This window comes from Pituophis catenifer, unplaced genomic scaffold (genome assembly GCF_029215685.1).
Source record: "Pituophis catenifer annectens isolate HBS135680 unplaced genomic scaffold, rPitCat1.0.hap2 SCAF_1, whole genome shotgun sequence".
Classification (NCBI taxonomy): domain Eukaryota; kingdom Metazoa; phylum Chordata; class Lepidosauria; order Squamata; family Colubridae; genus Pituophis; species Pituophis catenifer.
The window spans coordinates 286961993-286979618 of NW_027256881.1; the positions used below are offsets into that span (position 1 = coordinate 286961993).

General features: G+C 35.9%; 1 protein-coding gene across 1 annotated transcript in view; it reads left to right on the plus strand.

Annotated features, from left to right (window-relative positions):
• FMN1 (formin 1) overlaps nucleotides 1–17626 on the plus strand; it is a 91836-nt gene that overhangs the window by 34992 nt on the left and 39218 nt on the right. The window contains exons 6-10 of the mRNA XM_070931344.1: nucleotides 2303–2390; nucleotides 7475–7536; nucleotides 9708–9796; nucleotides 15287–15416; nucleotides 16101–16247. Coding sequence (XP_070787445.1) covers nucleotides 2303–2390; nucleotides 7475–7536; nucleotides 9708–9796; nucleotides 15287–15416; nucleotides 16101–16247 — 516 coding nt within the window. The remainder of the gene's footprint in view (nucleotides 1–2302; nucleotides 2391–7474; nucleotides 7537–9707; nucleotides 9797–15286; nucleotides 15417–16100; nucleotides 16248–17626) is intronic.

The window sequence follows — 17626 nt, forward strand, 5'->3', positions numbered from 1 at the left end:
CAGTTTCATTTTTTCAGCATAGCTAGGGGAAAAAAATCTGCTCCAGCACTCTTTGCAGCTAGCAGCAGAGCCCTGCACAAAATAGCTGAGAGCAAATCAGCTGAGAGTCGGGAGGCCGATCTAATCAACTTGTGCTAATTAACCTATGCTGAAGCTGAAAGGGGCTGTTTTTTCTTGCTGTTTGCTTACAAGAAGGTAACTGCTGCTTGGCACAGGCCAAAGGGTGGGGGCCAGCGGGTGGGAATTATACATTTGATGTATAAGACGCACCTAAATGTTCACCTCCTTTTGTGGGGTAAAAAGGTGTGTCTATACTCCAAAAAATACGGTAGTTACTAGTATCTTGATACTAGTATTTTTGCAAGGTTTTTCAGAAGTGGTTTGCCATTGTCTCCTTCCTAGAGCTGAATGAAACTGACTGATTCAAGGTCATCCCTCTGGCTTCATGTCTAAGGTTGGACTTGAACCAACAATCTCCCATTTCTAGCATGATGCCTTAACCACTAAACAAAACTGGCCTTCTCGATGTATTGTAATGAGGCCTTAAGGAAGCATATCTGCTATTCACCTTCTGCTGTGAGAAAGTATATGTATGAAAAGTATGGTTATTACCTAAAATGCTGAGTGAAAATTGTCAAATACATAGCTCAGATAATATTTTTTGAAATTTAAATAACTCAGTTTTGCTGAGGTTTATTATTTGCCATATGCCAGTTTATCTTATGGAAGCTAATGTTACCAAACTGAGGCTATTATACTTTCCTTGTACAAGAAAGGGGATAATTTGTGTCACCTGCATGATATAAATAAGGCTCCATCCATCATTTAAAGCTTTTTAGTCCGGCGATTACTATATCAGTGACAGAAGTTTTCTGCCTCTAACTGGCTTCATATAATTAGTAACACATGTTCTCATTTACAGTGAATGTCAATATTTTGAATGAGGAACATTTTTATATTTTAAGAGAATGTCATCAGGTTTATTGCTTATTTCATAACTATGAAAGATTATAAATTACTATTTCATGGTATTTCTGAAAACGATTTGAGAAGTCTCCATCAGCATTTTATAACATCCTCTAGTCTAGGCATCAGTACCAGAATTTGACCAGTGTAATCTTGCTGTGAGTTTCAGCAGCCTTTAGAATGTAGGATCATTGCCAGATGTCACACAATTGTTCAAACATTTGTATTTATTTATTCAACCATTTTCTAAACTCCCTGTTCCTTAATACATGACTTAAAAGGTATTCTTTGGGCAGTTTATTATAGATAAACTCTTGCATTCTGTAGATTTGTAACAAATAGGTTTTCAGATGAGAAGTTATTTATAGACTATGTGATTTTAACACTGTTATATTTTTGCAAATTGCTATTATTCTGCTGTAATAAAGGAAAATTATTCTTCTCCCTGCTAACAGTTATGTTATGAAGTTATGTTATGTTCTGTTATGAAATTGTTTTTAGCTGTTTATTTATTTTTTTGCACAACAATACCAAACCATGTTAGTGTTGCAAGAGTTCTGTATCTTGGTTCTGACAAGCTATTCCCTTTGAGCTTTAGTTATTCTGAAATCAACATCTGTGGTTTTAAATTATGTTAAAAATAACCCTCAATAGTTATTTGCAATTTAAAATGGGATAAATGGGGAGAGGCTATGCGAGTTCATTCTGATCGTATCTCTGGGGCATACTTACAATTTAGAGAAGCATCACAATAAAAGTTGTGGAAAGATTTTATTTTATTTATCTAAAATAATATGGCAAGCAACGAAAAAAGAATCAGTAAAGGTTCTAACCAAACTATGCTAACAAATCTGGAAAATGACACAAGAACCAACAGATCGGAAAAGGTTAATCTATATACCAATACCAAAGAAAGGAGATTGAGCAGGGTACAGATAGTTCTTCAGAATAAAAGGCTCTGAAAGAAGCTTCAGAAAAAAAGTCTCCAAACAGTTTCAGAAAAAAGCCTTTTTTTTCTGAAGCTCTGTTTCGGAGGCTTTCAGAGGCAGAAAAAAACGTTTTTTCTGAAACAGAGTTTCAGAAGTTTCAGAGGCAGAAAAAAAAGCAAGGGACGGAGCTCATAACCAACAAACCTGTTGCTAAAATTCACCACTGGGAACAGTTGATTGGGGGTATTCCAGGAGGCCGATCCACCCACCAATCAGCTGTTTTCTTATTTTCCTTCCCCAAAACTAAGGTGTGTCTTATACTGCGAAAAATATGGTAGTTACTAAATTAATATAGAAAGCTATAAATATAATTTTTTTCTGATTTGATTGGATATTTTTATTTCCAGATTATCAAATTATTGGATGGGAAGAGATCTCAAACTGTAGGAATTCTGATATCCAGTTTACATCTGGAGATGAAGGACATAGAACAAGGTAAGCGTTGCTTTTATTTCAATGGAAATGATATGCCTGAACATTTTTTTAATTTTATATCCCTTTAATAACTTGACTCAGTATATCCATGTATAAATGTTATATCACGCATTACATCTCTGTTGAACGTTTATTACATTTTTTTTTCAGTTATTAGTAATAGTTATTCAATATGTACCTTCTCCCTTCCGTCAGAAGATCCCTGCTGGTCTACAGCAAGAGCACATCTTGCGCGCATCCTATCATCTGGAGATTAACCAAAATGCCTTGAAAAACCTTAAATCATAAAAATTATTATCTTCTGCAACCGTTTTTCACATATAACTGAAATCCAGAAATTCTTGGTTCTATTTGAAAATTGCCTCCAGACTTTTCCATATAATTTATGTTTTAATAAATATTCTGCTCTCAAATCACAGTTGGCTTAGTGATAAGAAAAATAAATATCTAGTCATGTAAAGGTTCTATATTATGTGAAATTAATCTTTAGGAAAACTAAAGTTTGCTGTGGAAACCTAACACATCTAAAATAAATCTTTAAAAGGGGAATTCTTAAGGGTGGTTTTCTTTTCTATTCTGACACTTTTCTACTTCTAATCCTCTATAAGCCAATAACTGACATATTTCACAATTTCTATATAGTTAAGCAATATGTTGATCCATACATCTGGGAGACAGATATTTAAGTTTGCATTTGATTACCAGCCAACAAATTGAAGACTGCCACATTTGTGAAAAAAATCAGCCACAGATGTTTTTTAGGAGAGAGAGTGGCATTTGTTGTTAATAGAAAAGGTAGATCAGTGCTGTCTGTCTTGTTTAAAGGGATTAATATTAGATAAGGAGAGTAGATAGCAATTTTATGGTTTGATTTGACTTCAGAATCATAAAAAAATATGAAAATAGTTCTAGGCCAGTTTAAAATAGGTTTTATGCCTCATAAAATGAGATATTTAATGCAGTAGGTGGTTCATTCTCAGTTTATTGTCTTCTCAGCTGGAATCAAAATGATTCTCCTTTACTACTATTATTTCCCCATTGACAAGAAATCACCTTGTAATTCTTCTTGTTTCAAATTGATACTTAATATGAAATTTTAAAATGCTATTTAACAGTTTTTGGACATTTTTAAGACCTGTTCATTCCAAAAGATTTGCCAGAATCCTTTTATTATTGTTGTTGTTGTTGTGGATCAGCTGAGATTAAATTTCCCACTCACCTCCCTGCTCTTTTCCACAATATAAGCGTATTGCCTCCGTCTTTGCTTATGATTTTATAAAACTATTGAATTATCCCCAGCATTTAAGCCCACATTTATATCTAAAATAGATTGCTGTGTTAGAGCATTTTTATAAAACAGTAAAATGGTAGAAGGAAGTTTTAGTGGTACTGTGTTATTAAAATGCATCTGAAGTCATTAATTGATTTTTTTATTTTATTTTTTTTGCATATTTTGCTCATTCAGAATTTAACATTTAATAATAGAACTGGTCTTATGAGCTTTACACAAGTTTGGACAGGATGGGTTGATTGCTGATATTGTTTCTTCTTTGATTGCCTTTTTTTTTTTGGGTCTGGTGCTGGTTTCTGCTTCTCTGGGTTTGATTAATAATAGTTTTGTTAGCATTACCAATTAGTTTATCAACCGTATCAATTTTTGGAAGCTGCGGATTTTTCTGACTTGATTCTGATGTAAATTATAGACTAAGACATGTGGGCTCCAGTTTGGGTAACTAGTTTTTTTTTTTTTTTTAATTTGATTTATATGCCGCCCTTCTCCGAAGACTCAGGGCGGCTTACAATGAGTTAAGCAATAGCCTTCATACTTTTGTATATTTTATACAAAGTCAGTTTATTGCCCCCACAATCTGGGTCCTAGTTGTAGATAACCACATATTTTTAATGATATTTATAGCTCTTAAAACTACAGAACACTAAAATGTTATTTCCTTTTGAATAAATGTATAGTAAAGTTTAAATCTTGTCTAGTCGTTTCTTATCCATGTTCTTTGTGTCGGGTTTAAAAGAAAATAGTGAAAGTTTGCAATTAAAATGTCCTTCTATTAGTACACTCAGAGGAAACATTTGAGTAGAAGTATATGCTGTTCATGTTGCCTTATTGTGCAATATAGCTGCCAAGTATTTTTATGTCTGTTTTTGAATTTCTGATTCTGATCTGCTTTTTATCCATGCTGACAAGCATTATGTGCTAGTGGGGGAATATTGCACTAATTATCCTTATATATATATAAATTATTATGAGTGGGGACCTCATTATGAGAGGTATTATGAGAGGTAGACGAACCCAATAAAATTACTAGCTTCCACAGCGTTTGGGGTTTTTTCCCCCTTTGTGAAGTCTATATAACATATTCAAATCCAGCTGCCCTAGTCAGAAGAGAAGCTCACCAAGATTACTGTAAATGCAAAATAAGATTTCAATAGTGATTTCAGGATCTAACTTCTAAATGTGTCAGTCCAACTGCCAAAAAAAGAGAGGTTTGGTCACTACTGATACGCAGTTAATTAAAATTTAAGATTATTTTACTAGGAGAACTTTCTGTCAATATAGTCATTTTATGTTTGCCAAGATAGCTTAGTGTCACTTTATTTTTGAAAGGAACATCAATTTTTTTAAAAAATGCCCCATTCCAAATGCAATTAAATTAGCCTTCAGCAGAAATGCTTTTTACTGGTTCTACCTGAAAGAGTAATGATCAAGTTGTTTCTGAGGTAACTGATGTTCTGTCATTATCATAGTACATAGTATGGGATCATTCTGCAGTAATGGGTCCATAAATTAATCAATTTGTTCTACAGAAAAAAATATGACTGAATCAGGATTACCTAATATAAGTGCATGTAATTTCATAACGCTCATATATTCAATGTAAATTCAGTTGTAAGCAACCAGGAACAGGAGTTGAGTTCCAAGCATTTCAAGTTTATTACATGTTACGTATACAAAAGAATCTAATTGACTAATGGTCAAGGCAAATTGGCACTAGATAAGAGTCAACAGAATTCACAAAGGATGGATTTAGTGGGTGCAAGGGGACTCCAAATTGAAAGGGTATTTGACCTAGCCATCGGACTCAGCCTGATCATCTCCTACAGTAAGCATCCGTTCAATGCAATTTATATCTGCTTAAACAGATATCATATTTATTTTTTATTTATTTTTCACCTTTATTATTGTTTTATACAATACTCCTTCCTCCTATTTTCCCCACAACTAAGGTGGGTTGGGCTGAGAGATATGATAGATCTTCAGAGAGACAGATGGTAAATACAGAGATGGAGACATTTATTTTTTTTTTGACAGGTGATACAGGAATTTAAAAATAGCAGGGGAAATCACCTGATTTTTCTCAAAGAAAAGTTGATTTCCCCAAAGTTCTCTTATTTACCCCCTCAACCAATACCACCTTTGAAAAAGTGTCTTGCACCTCTGATGGTGCAATTGGGAACTCCATAGACTGGCAAGTAGGAAAGGGATAAGAAAATCATTATACTCAGACCATTCCGATGTATAATTATTTATATAAACAATTTATATAGCCTGATTCCAACTTAATTTTAACAGGATTGTTAAAATCTATATTTTAACTAACAGGATTAGTTTTTCAATCTATATTTCTTATATTCAAGAAATAACTCTGTGTAACTCTGAACTCTCATTCACCTTACTTGGCATAAAAAGATAATGGTTTAAAAATTACAATAGCAAATATTTTGATTAATAGGGGTGCACAGTTAACATTAAATTCTACTTTTTCATCTTTTCAGAACAATGAAAGCTCTATTATATGCAAAACCTCTATTAATAGAAAAATTGTCCTTCAGACTGATTATGTGGGGGAGGGGTATAAATTTGTTCAAAATAATAAGAGATATTAGGTATTTCTATTGTGAAAGATGTCTCAAACTGATAAGGTGATCAATATCCCACAAAGTTGGGAAAAGAACAATCAGCAAGAAAGGGATAAAACAGGACTATTTCTCATTTTTTTTCCTGTTGTATTTCTCATACAACTCTGAGTTTCTAATAAGGGACATTTTACATGCAAATGATATTTAAGTAACGTATCTGTGCAATATGCAGATAGCTAAGTGGTGGGACGCCACTTGGCTCAGTGGCTAAGACGTTGAGCTTATTGATCAAAAGGTCGGCAATTCAGTGGTTTGAATCCCTAGTGCCGCGTAATGGGGTGAGCTCCTGTTACTTGTTCCAGCTTCTGCCAACCTAGTAGTTTGAAAGCATGTAAAAAATGCAAGTAGAAAAATAGGGATCACCTTTGATGGAAAGGTAACAGCGTTCCGTGCACCTTTGGCGTTTAGTCATGCCAGCCACATGACCACGGAGACATCTTCGGATAGCGCTGGCTCTTTGGCTTTGTAATGGAGATGAGCACCGCCCCCTAGAGTCAGGAATGCCTAGCACATATGTACGAGGGGAATCTTTACCTTTATCTTTAAGGCTACGGTGTATATGTTTATTTATATCCCATCTTTGTTACTTTTACAAATAATTCAAGGGAGGTTCTACAACAACCCTGTGAAGTGGGTTGGGCTGAGAGAGAGTGATTGGCCCAAAGTTACCCAGTTGGCTTTCATGGCTTGAACTTGAACTAGATTTGACTCACTTCTGCTTCTATTTCATTAATATTAAGTATGTTACTAATTATTATCTCATAATTAATTATGACCAATATTAAATATTGATCATTAATATTGATTTAATATTAATAATATTAAATATGTTGATCATGGGATACTTTTTTCTGCTTTGTGTCATTTATGTTGTCCTCTATAAATTATTGTAAATTATCTAATCATCTAGCATGTATCCTACTGATCCAATCTCCAGAGCGGATGGTCAGTAAAATATGTATTTTTAAAAATAGAGAACTGTAGCCTTCATTTTTTTACAGTGTGTTATTCGGGGAGAGTTATAACATTGGCAGCATACAAGAAGCATTCAACCGAAAAAGAAAACATTCCCCAAGTGTTTTTAGTTCATGGCAACAGATAAGCAACAAAGTCAGTTAACATATTAATGTGTTATTTTATTATTTCAACAGCTGTACTAAATATGGATGATTCAGTAGTTGACCTAGAAACATTGGAAGCACTATATGAAAACGTAAGTAATGCTGATAGTTTATTTGAGCGTTAGAAGTAAAACCAGATGAATCTCTCCCTTTGGCACAAGGCTTTGGACCATTATCTTTCACCAAAAAGTCTATTAAGAGCCAGTTCAGCATACAAAACAGCATCATTATATGAACGTAATACAAAACATCAAAAACTGCCCATAAAACTGCATTCTGAACCAGCTACAGCTTCCAAATATTCTTCTGGGGCAGTCCTATATATAGCACCCTACAGTAATCAAAACCACAATGACAGTCCTTCTCTCCAGCCATAGTTGTTACTTGTTCATCAAGCAGTAGCCCTAAATCATTCACTGACTCTAACCAGGGAAGTGCATCTTCTGATGGAAAATCACTGGAGCCAGGCAGCCTTAAAACCGTTAGCCACTCATTTTGCCAGGGTTAAGCTGAAGCCTGTTCAGCCCCAGTCCAGACCTTCACAGCCTTCAGGCGCTGGAAAAGGTGTTCATAATACCGATTGGGCCAATTTGTGTATTTTGTAATAATCTGTATTAAATTACTTAAAGTATCTTCATCATTTTAGAATATTTTAGAATTAAGTACATCACATAATAATAATGATAATGGTAATGGTAATAATACTAGCTTTATTGTCATTGTACGTGTATACACAGTATACCCATACAACGAAATTCATTTAACACCCAAAGACCAGGTTCAACCCCACAGGAGTTATGGATCTCAGATTTTGGACACATTCTATAAATTAGCCCATCTGAAGTACCTTGGTTTTAAAATTATTGTCCTAAAATGCATTGTTTCACCCAGTTAGAACTTACAGACACAAGAATTATAGTAATATGCAGATTTTGATCATAAAAACAATATTTTCTTACAAGCAGATTTTTTTTTGCTCTGAATTAGAGAAGAGAATGGAGAGTAGACTGGCTGAAACTCAATCTGAGCTTAGCTAGTAATGTCCAGCAAATAATAGACCAAATATTTTGCAAATTCACTTTATCTCAGCAGGCAAGGTCTCTAGAAGACTAGTAGCAGAACTGAAGAAATAAATACTGCTGCACAGAGGCTTGAGTTTCAAGGAAACTCTACAAATTATTTCCCCCATATTATTGCTGGACTAATTGTTTAAAGTTGGTTAACTGATTTTTAAGATATTTCTAAAGCAACTGTCAGATGTGAAAAAACAGGACCACACGTGAACACACTCTCACCCATCACAATTCCCCACCCCTAAACCACCCAAACATCCACACAACAGACCACGTAATGCTGTCCAACAGCTTACTGATGGTGGTCCTTTAGTTCATTGTTGAGTGCAATTATAGTTGTGGGTTAAAAACTATTTAGAAAACATGTGGTCCGAGTTTTAATTGTTCTGTATCTTCTGCCAGAAGGCAACAGTCCAAAAAGATTGTAAGCAGATGGGAAGAGTCTCTGACTTAGTCACAATACTTTAATAGAGCAACAGATATCAATACGCCTATACATTATGGTTTAAGAATCCCATTTCTTAAATGACTGCTGAAGTTGTTTCTCTGTTTTGTTACAAAACAACATTTTTTTTAAAATAATAAAGCATTGGAATTGGATGATTGGATTAATAGGTATCTCTGATCACATCTTGAGAAGAATGAAAGAGAAAAAAATACCTTTTTTACAGGAAGTTTAAGAAATCTAATTACTTGAATTATTATTATATAAACCGTATCTTTGTACAGCTATACAAGCTCATCAATTTATCGAGATTCCCAAACTAAAGTTTATATCTATGTTTCCATAATGAATTAAAATATATATATCATAGAATAACTTTTTGTTATTCAGAGATCAGTGTATACAAAGTTTATGTATGTTGTTAGTAGTGTGTATAACAGAACAGAAGATTGTACAAACAATGTAACTGGTTCAATCTAGAAAGAGAAATATGGTAATGGAAGACATTTTTTTCTTGTAGGTCAAAAGCAGTATATAATATGTGCTGCATATATTTTCTTTCTTTGTACTTTTAAACAAGTCCAATTTTTGCACCATACAAATGTAAGATGATCTCAGTTTTGATTGTAATCAACTACACTTGTCAAAGCTAATTCAATCTTTCATACTTCCAAAAGTAGAAGTATGCTTCTACTGCCAGATAAGAAAGATAATCTCATTGTTATTTTTGTCACTGACTCTACAGAGAGCACAGAAGGATGAACTGGAAAAAATAAAGCAGCATTATGACACTTCAACAGAAGAAGAAGTTAAGCTTCTGGACAAACCTGAACAGTAAGACCAGATGGGCAAGGTGCCCCATGTATTTCCCAGTCATTCAAAAGAGTCTTGAAAAGCAGAATGCTTGGTACAGCATTATGACAGAACAACATGTCTGAAGAAATTCCCAAATGCCCCATTGTTGTTTGTTTTTCATTTCTCTTTGGTTGAGTATGATTCTTAGTGACTTCATAAACATGTTCACATAGTTTTTTTGACAATAGTATAGAAGTGGTTTGGCTACTGCTGTGCTCTGGAGGCTTTAATGTTTCCCAGTCTAGCCTATAATCCTGACATATTTTGCTTGTTTCCAAGCCGTTTCCTTAGCTTTTACAGTTAACCCAAGATCAGCTTCAGACTGCCTCCTGATGTAGATAGCCCAGTCTTAGGAGATGTATATCTGTTCTTTTGCTAAAAATCTCAGAATGCAGAGGCAGCTTCTTCCGTTGCTAAATCTGGAAGGAGAACTTCTTAATTAATCAAAATATTTGCTATTGTAATTTCAAAGCGTTACCTTTTTTATGCCAAGTAAGGTGAATGAGAGTTCAAGTTACCCAGAGTTATTTCTTGAGTATAGGAAATATAGATTTTAAAAACTAATCCTGTTAGTTAAAATATAGATTTTAACAATCCTGTTAAAATTAAGTTGGAATCAGGCTATATATTTGGTTAAGGACACCCCTAATTGCTATCAATTCTTTCCGTAAACAAAAAAAGCACTGGAAATTCAACCCAGATTGAAATTCTGTGCTTTTAGGAAGTTTTTCCTACATCCCAGTCATCTCAGTTGCAACCTTTTGGAGATGGTAGAAAATGCCACAAGATGTTGTATGGTAATTGCTGCTGCTGCTCCTGTTACTAAAATAACATGTTTGATGCCATGTAGCATCAAGAGAAGAGTTTAAGGCAACTTATCTTTCCCTTGCTGTCAAGTGGAAGTATTTCATCCATTTTTTTTTAAGAGGGTGAAATGGGAGAGAACTTTATGCTTCCAGTGATGATGAGAAAAGCAATAAAATGCTATGGTATGTGGTATTACATTAGAGATGTATCCTGGTTCAACGATACAGCAGGAGAGAAAGATTCTTCTGGGTGCTAATCAAAGAGAGCTTTCATAGCCACAGAAGGAGCTGATCAAAACCTGCTGCTGTTCAGATGTTTTGAAACTGCAAAAGCTATGTTGGGAAAGAATTCAAGGGTTGGAGTCTCAGTGCATCTGGCAAAGACTTTTTCTCAACTGTCAGAAATGAAGTAGATACTGCCAGTTTATATGGCAACCTCCCAAACTTGCTTTTTATTTAAGAAAATCCACAAATATGTATGTAATATCCAGTTTGGCTTTCTAAACTATTCCTATTGAGTGAGAAGCTTAACATGGAACAACACTTATATTTTACCTGTTATATTGAATCCACTGAAAGGTAGAATGGATATGAACACTTCCAGCGTATTTAATCCTTATAGAGATATAAAGATCATAACAAAAGAAGACACTACGCTAAATTAGAGCCAGAATTCTAGTTCAGTTTAATTAATGCATAACTGATTAAAACGTTGATATCCTTTGTCTCTATAGAAATCTTCATGATTATGATATAATGAAGTTTGGTTATTCTCAAGATAAGAATTGTTCTTGAAAGGAGTAAAATAATCTCAAACAGCAACCAATTCCCAGCAAAGTAAAATTAGTAAAGTGATTTGCTAATAATAATAAAAACTAAATTTCAGATAAGGAGCTTTTACAGGATCTAAAGCAGGGGTGTCAAACTCAATTTCATTGAGGGCCACATTAGGGCTGTGGTTGACCTCGGCGGGCCAGGCAGGCATGACCAACTGAATGGGTGTGGCCAACTGAATAGCATGGCCAGCTTAACACCACTCCCCAAACTGCTGGCATGTTTCTTCTTCGCATTGGGTAAACTGGGCCGAAGCCACGCTGGCCTGATCTTTCCTCTTCGCACTGGGTAGACTGTGTCAAAGCTATGCTGGCCTGATCTTTCCTCTTCACATATGGTAGACTAGACGGCCCCGTGGACCAGATCAGACCACATCGCAGGCCGAATCTGGCCTATGGGCCTTGAGTTTGACACCCCTGATCTAGAGCAATGTAAAAGCTTGGCATATTCAGTATATCATCATCATCATCGCTGTTATCATTATCATCATTTTAACCACTGTCTATCCACTGTAGGATGAAGGCCTCTTCTGTATGTTTCCAACTAATATGTTCCTGAGCTTTCTTTTGTCAATTGGGCCTGCAATACTTGCTGATGTCGTCAATCCATCTCTTTCATGGATGCTTTTTATCAAGTGGGGTCTATTCTATGACTGCCCTGGTGGTCCACTTGCTATCAGTTCTTCTTGCTATGGACCAACCCATTTCCATTTCAGTTCTTTTACTCTCTTGATGATATCGTATACTTTCGTTTGTGCTCTAATCCATGTGTGGGTTTTCCTATCTTGTCTTGTAATGCCAAGCATGTATCTTTCCATGGCTCTTTGCGCCATTAAAAGAACTTTTGTATTGATTGTGAGATTAGTGTCCATGTTTCACGGGCATATGTTAGAGCACATAGGACACACTGATCAAAAACTTTTCTCTTCATGCATAGGGGAAGTTGTTCTTGAAAATTACACTTAGCTTGCTGAATGCCTGCCGACCACATTTAACATGTCGTTCAATTTATTATTTTATTTTATTTTATTAAATTTCTATACCGCCCTTCTCCCGAAGGACTCAGGGCAGTGAACAGCCAGAAGATAAAATACAGAAATACAAAAATTTAAAATAGATTAAAAACAAATTAAATAATTTGGCTGAATTTAAAATACCCCATAATTTAAACAGATTAAAATTTGTATTTAAAATTTATATTTAAAAGGGGAGAAGATTTAGGCCAGGCCAGCTTGATGAAATAAAAAAGTTTTAAGCGCGCGACGGAAGGTGCGCAGATCCGGGATCCTCCGTATCTCTGGGGGGAGCTCGTTCCAGATCGTAGGTGCCCCCACAGAGAAGGCTCTCCCCCTAGGGGCCGCCAGTCGACATTGTTTGGCCGACGGCGCCCGAAGGAGCCCCTCTTTATGGGAGCATACTGGCCGGTGGGAAGCTATTGGTGGTAGCAGGCGGTCCCATAGATAACGAGGTCCTAAGCCATGGAGCGCTTTAAAGGTGATAACCAGAACCTTGAAGCGCACTCAGAAGACCACCGGGAGCCAGTGCAGCTCACGCAGGAGAGGTGTTACATGGGAGCTCCACGTTGCTCCCATAACCACCCGCGCGGCCGCACTCTGCGCCAGTTGGAGCCTCCGAGTGCACCTCAAGGGGAGCGCCATGTAGAGCGCGTTACAATAGTCCAGACGAGAGGTGACGAGGGCATGAGTGACTGTGTGTAGGGAGTCCCGATCTAGAAAGGGACGCAGCTGGCGGATCAGGCAGACCTGATGAAAAATCCTCCCGGTCACGGACTACCATACATAATAATTTTTAATATCTATTTGTATTAGAATCACTTCTAGTAGTGAAATTTCCACTATTCTTCATTGTCCGTCATTTTTTCATTAGTTTCATCAGAGATATTTGGTACTGTACTAAGTGTTTTTCTGGTGGTGCTATAGATGTAGCAGATTCAATGATGTTTTTGACTATTTGCTCATTTTGGTCTGTAATGTTCTTGTTTAACTCTTCCAAATCCTGCAATAGAGCAATTTGACAGATTAATTTCAAAATTGCTTTTCTCCTCTAACAGCATATCATTCCTCTAACAACGTATATTCTTTATTTTTATTTTTGTGACATCTTTATCATTTTCATATGCTGTTTTTGACAGATTATCTTCACTTTAGCTCGTACCATTCTATGGTCACTTCCAACGTTAAAACAATTGATGACAGTACAATTGCAGAATATGGTTTTATCATTCGACATGATGTAGTCAATTTCACTTGTGTACCCAGATGGACTCTTCCATGCCCATTTTCTGCTATCTTTTTTCTTGTAAAATGTTCCTGTCCTTCAGCCAAATCTACTAGACTGTTGCCTCTATTATCTCGTTCACCACTTCCATATGGGCCAGTTGCTTTTTCTCCAGGTATTGTTTTTCCTATTCTTGCATTAAATTCACCCATTAATATTTTGTATCAGCATTTTTCTTTGTCTTGAAGGTGGGTCACATCATCATAAAACTCTTCAACCTCATCATCACTATAGCTTATTGTTGGTGTGTAAGCTTGGATGATTTGAAGCTTGTATTGTTTGTTCAATTGAATGAAGCATTGGGCTACTCTGTCTGATATACTTTCAAATTTTACTGAAATCTTTCAGTTTTTGGTTGAGGAATAAACCAACTCATCATTCTTCAGTATCTCTAATGTAGAGTAAATGCCCAGTCCTGTCAAGTTCAACTAAATTTTCATCTTTTCATCTTGTTTCACATAATCCAATGATATCCCAATGCATATTGTTAGTTCAATCAGCAGTTCTAGTCGAGCATCTATTTTCATTGTTCGAATGTTGACCTTTCCTATGTCCAAAGGTAGCCTGATTTAACCCAGTGATTCTTAGCATTCTCTGCCTTCAGGCAGGTCTTCCCGCTGCCATGGGTAGCTGCCCTAGGGCTCCCAGGGGATGAACGGCCATTTTTGAGGTTGTATTGGCATGTGGAGGAATAGACCATAATCTGCCATGCTAGGTCAATGTGGGTTGGCAGATGTGATCAGTGTTAGTCTGGGGTATCCATGATGGCCTGTTTCTCTTGGGAGATCTTCTGGACATATATATGTCCGATGACATGGGCCATGATCTCATTTACCCACACAAGCCCCTTCACCTTGTCAAGGCTGCAATCATAGAAGGATAGAAGGAGACTCAATATATGCTGGACTATAATTCCAGTTATCCCCAAACAAGGCAATTAACTGTGATAGTATAGATGACTAATGTTGTGATCATCATACCTAAAAAGTGCTATATTAGCCTCAAGACTCTAAACATCAACTTTTGAAAGAAGTTTAAGATACAATCTTGTATCTACTTTGCTACCCTATGGAAGTCAGCAGGATTTACTTTTAAGTAGATCTGTATTATTGAAAGTAGAATACTTACGTTATGTTATTAAATAGAATAGAATTAAAGTTTTTATTTTGAAGATTAATTATTTTTAGGAATAAGCCTGAGAATGATAAAATTGTCATAGAATACTTACTCATTGGACTCTAATCAAATGTCACATAACCACAATAGGACTAGAACTTTTGTTTTTAGTTTTGTTTCTCTCCAGCAGAGGGTGGTATCTCTACCTTTCTATTTCTTTCAGACTGTATTATTGTGCTGGAATATTGAATTTATCTTTTTCAATAAAGAGAAAAAGATTGTTTATTTTACCCACAATTTAAATCATAGCAAGAACTCATTTTAAGTGTTGTAAATATTTCTCTGATACGTTGGATTATATAATGTAAAATGCAATCACTTGATTGAAATATACATGATTGCTCCTATTTTCACAGATTTTTATATGAGTTATCCCAGATCTCCAACTTTGCTGAACGTGCCCAGTGTATAATCTTTCAGTCTGTCTTCAATGAAGGGATAATTGCAGTTCATCATAAAGTTGATATTGTTCATCATGTTTGTAAGGTACTTGGGACAAAATTTGCAGCATTCTAAGGTTTATTATACTTCACTGAACATGACTATTTCTGAGTAAAAATGATAGAAATTTGATTCAAGTCTAGATAAAGTAATATATAATGTTGTGCTTCCTAACAGATGTTATTTTCAGATTTTATAGTTTTTATGAATACCAAGTATTTTAAGTCAAAATTACTTTCTATTAAAAATTAAAATAATTAAAGGTTTAATAATAGCAATAGCATTTAGATTTATATACCGCTTCATAATAGTTTACCGCCCTCTCTGAGTGGTTTACAGAGTCAGCCTATTGCCCTCATTTTACCAACCTCAGAAGAATGAAAGGCTGAGTCAACCTTGAGCCATTCAGGATTGAACTCCTGGTAGTCAGGAGCGTTAGCCTGCATTCTAACCACTGCGCCACCGTGGCTCTATAATAATAGGCCCAAAGTCATCCAATTAACTTTCTAGCTGATAATTGTTGAATTCCTAATTCAATATTCTACTAACCTGAGCAATGTAGACTCTTAAAATAATTTCATGGCCCAGAATTGATTTTATTAATTATAGAATTATAGCATTTCTATGTTAATATATTTCACTGTATAAATTTATAAAGAAAAGCTAACATTAAAATATTTCTTTCTGTAATATTTTTCTGATATTATAAATTCCTGCTATGTTTTTCAGGAGTTGATCACAATGAAAAGTGTGAAAAATATTTTAGCTTTGGTTCTGGCTTTTGGAAATTATATGAATGGAGGAAATCAAACACGTGGTCAAGCAGATGGATTTGGCTTGGAAATACTTCCCAAACTAAAAGATGTTAAGAGCAGAGTAAGTACAGCATGCAGTTTAAATGAAGATTTTTAGTTGAATTCAATCTTTCAATTAGCAAGCAATGTTTTGTGGATAGACATCTGCTCCTAACAGAAATGACACTAAGTGGTGATAGGTCATAGAAGAGGTGTGCATTCTCCCTGATGCAGTTTTTTGTTATGTACCCAATGATCCTGCAGAAGATGACCCAGGACCCAGTCTCATCTCTGTACCAATCAAGCATTCCTGGTTTCTCTTCCCCACCTCCATTTGCTCTTCTAGCACACTTTTCTTTCCTTTGATATAACAGGTAAAAGTCTTTGAACTACCTGAGAGCTAAACTTTAGTTTTACTTGACATCTTAATTTCTCCAGTGGGGCTCAAATAGTGGAAAGGAGAGAGAGAGAGAGAGGGAGGGAGGGAGGGAAGGAGGGGTAGGGCCGGGTATGGCAAATAATTGAACAACTAATTCTCTGCCCTAATGACTGGCTATGTAGGTGTGGTTGGGGAGGGTCATGTGACTGGGCAGGAGTGAGTGATGTCAAGTTGGTGATGCCCACCCAGGATTTGTGGCTCCCGGTGTTTTCTTTTCTGCGGGAAATGGTTCCAAATGGCTCTTTGAGTGTTTAAGGTTGCTGACCCTGATCTATACACACGGTAATTGAGGTATATCTTTTATTACTCTATTTTACTATTAATAGTTGTTAAGTGAATCTGGCCTCCCCATTGATTTTGCTTGTTAAAAGGTCACATAAGGTGATCACATGACACCATGAGACTACAACCGTCATAAATATGAGTCAGTTGCCAAGTGTTTGATTTTTGATCAGGCGACCATAGGGATGCTGCAACGGTTGTAAGTGTGAAGTCATTTTTTTCAGTGCTGTTGTAATTTTCACTAAACAAACTGATGTATGTTGAAGATTACCTGTCATTAATCTGAAATGCTTGTTTTTTGCTGGGAGGAGTGATGATGGTGGAGTGGGATTTCTATGTTAAATTAAATGATGGTGTGAAAAGCATAGTGCCTACTCCTGACACTCCATCACTATGAATGTCCTAAAATTTTTGATATTGTTTGATTCCACATTATATAGAAAGACACATCAGGTAGTGATTTGAAGCAAGGGGCATGGGAAAGGAATTAATAAACAAGAAGCCATTCAGAGTGAGTCAGAAAGTAAGCCTGCTGAAGGACATATCCTTCAGAACCCTGGACAGGTCCTAGAGAAGACTACAGTATTACTAATGTGGGTTAGTTGTGACTGAATTCTTGGGAGCAGAAATGAAGAATCTGTAGATGTCCCTCATTCTGGCCCCAGCCTTTCTCTAGGCCCCACCCCTCTATGATAATTAGGCTGTTAAAAGCTGGCAATGGTCCATAGGAGGCTTTATAC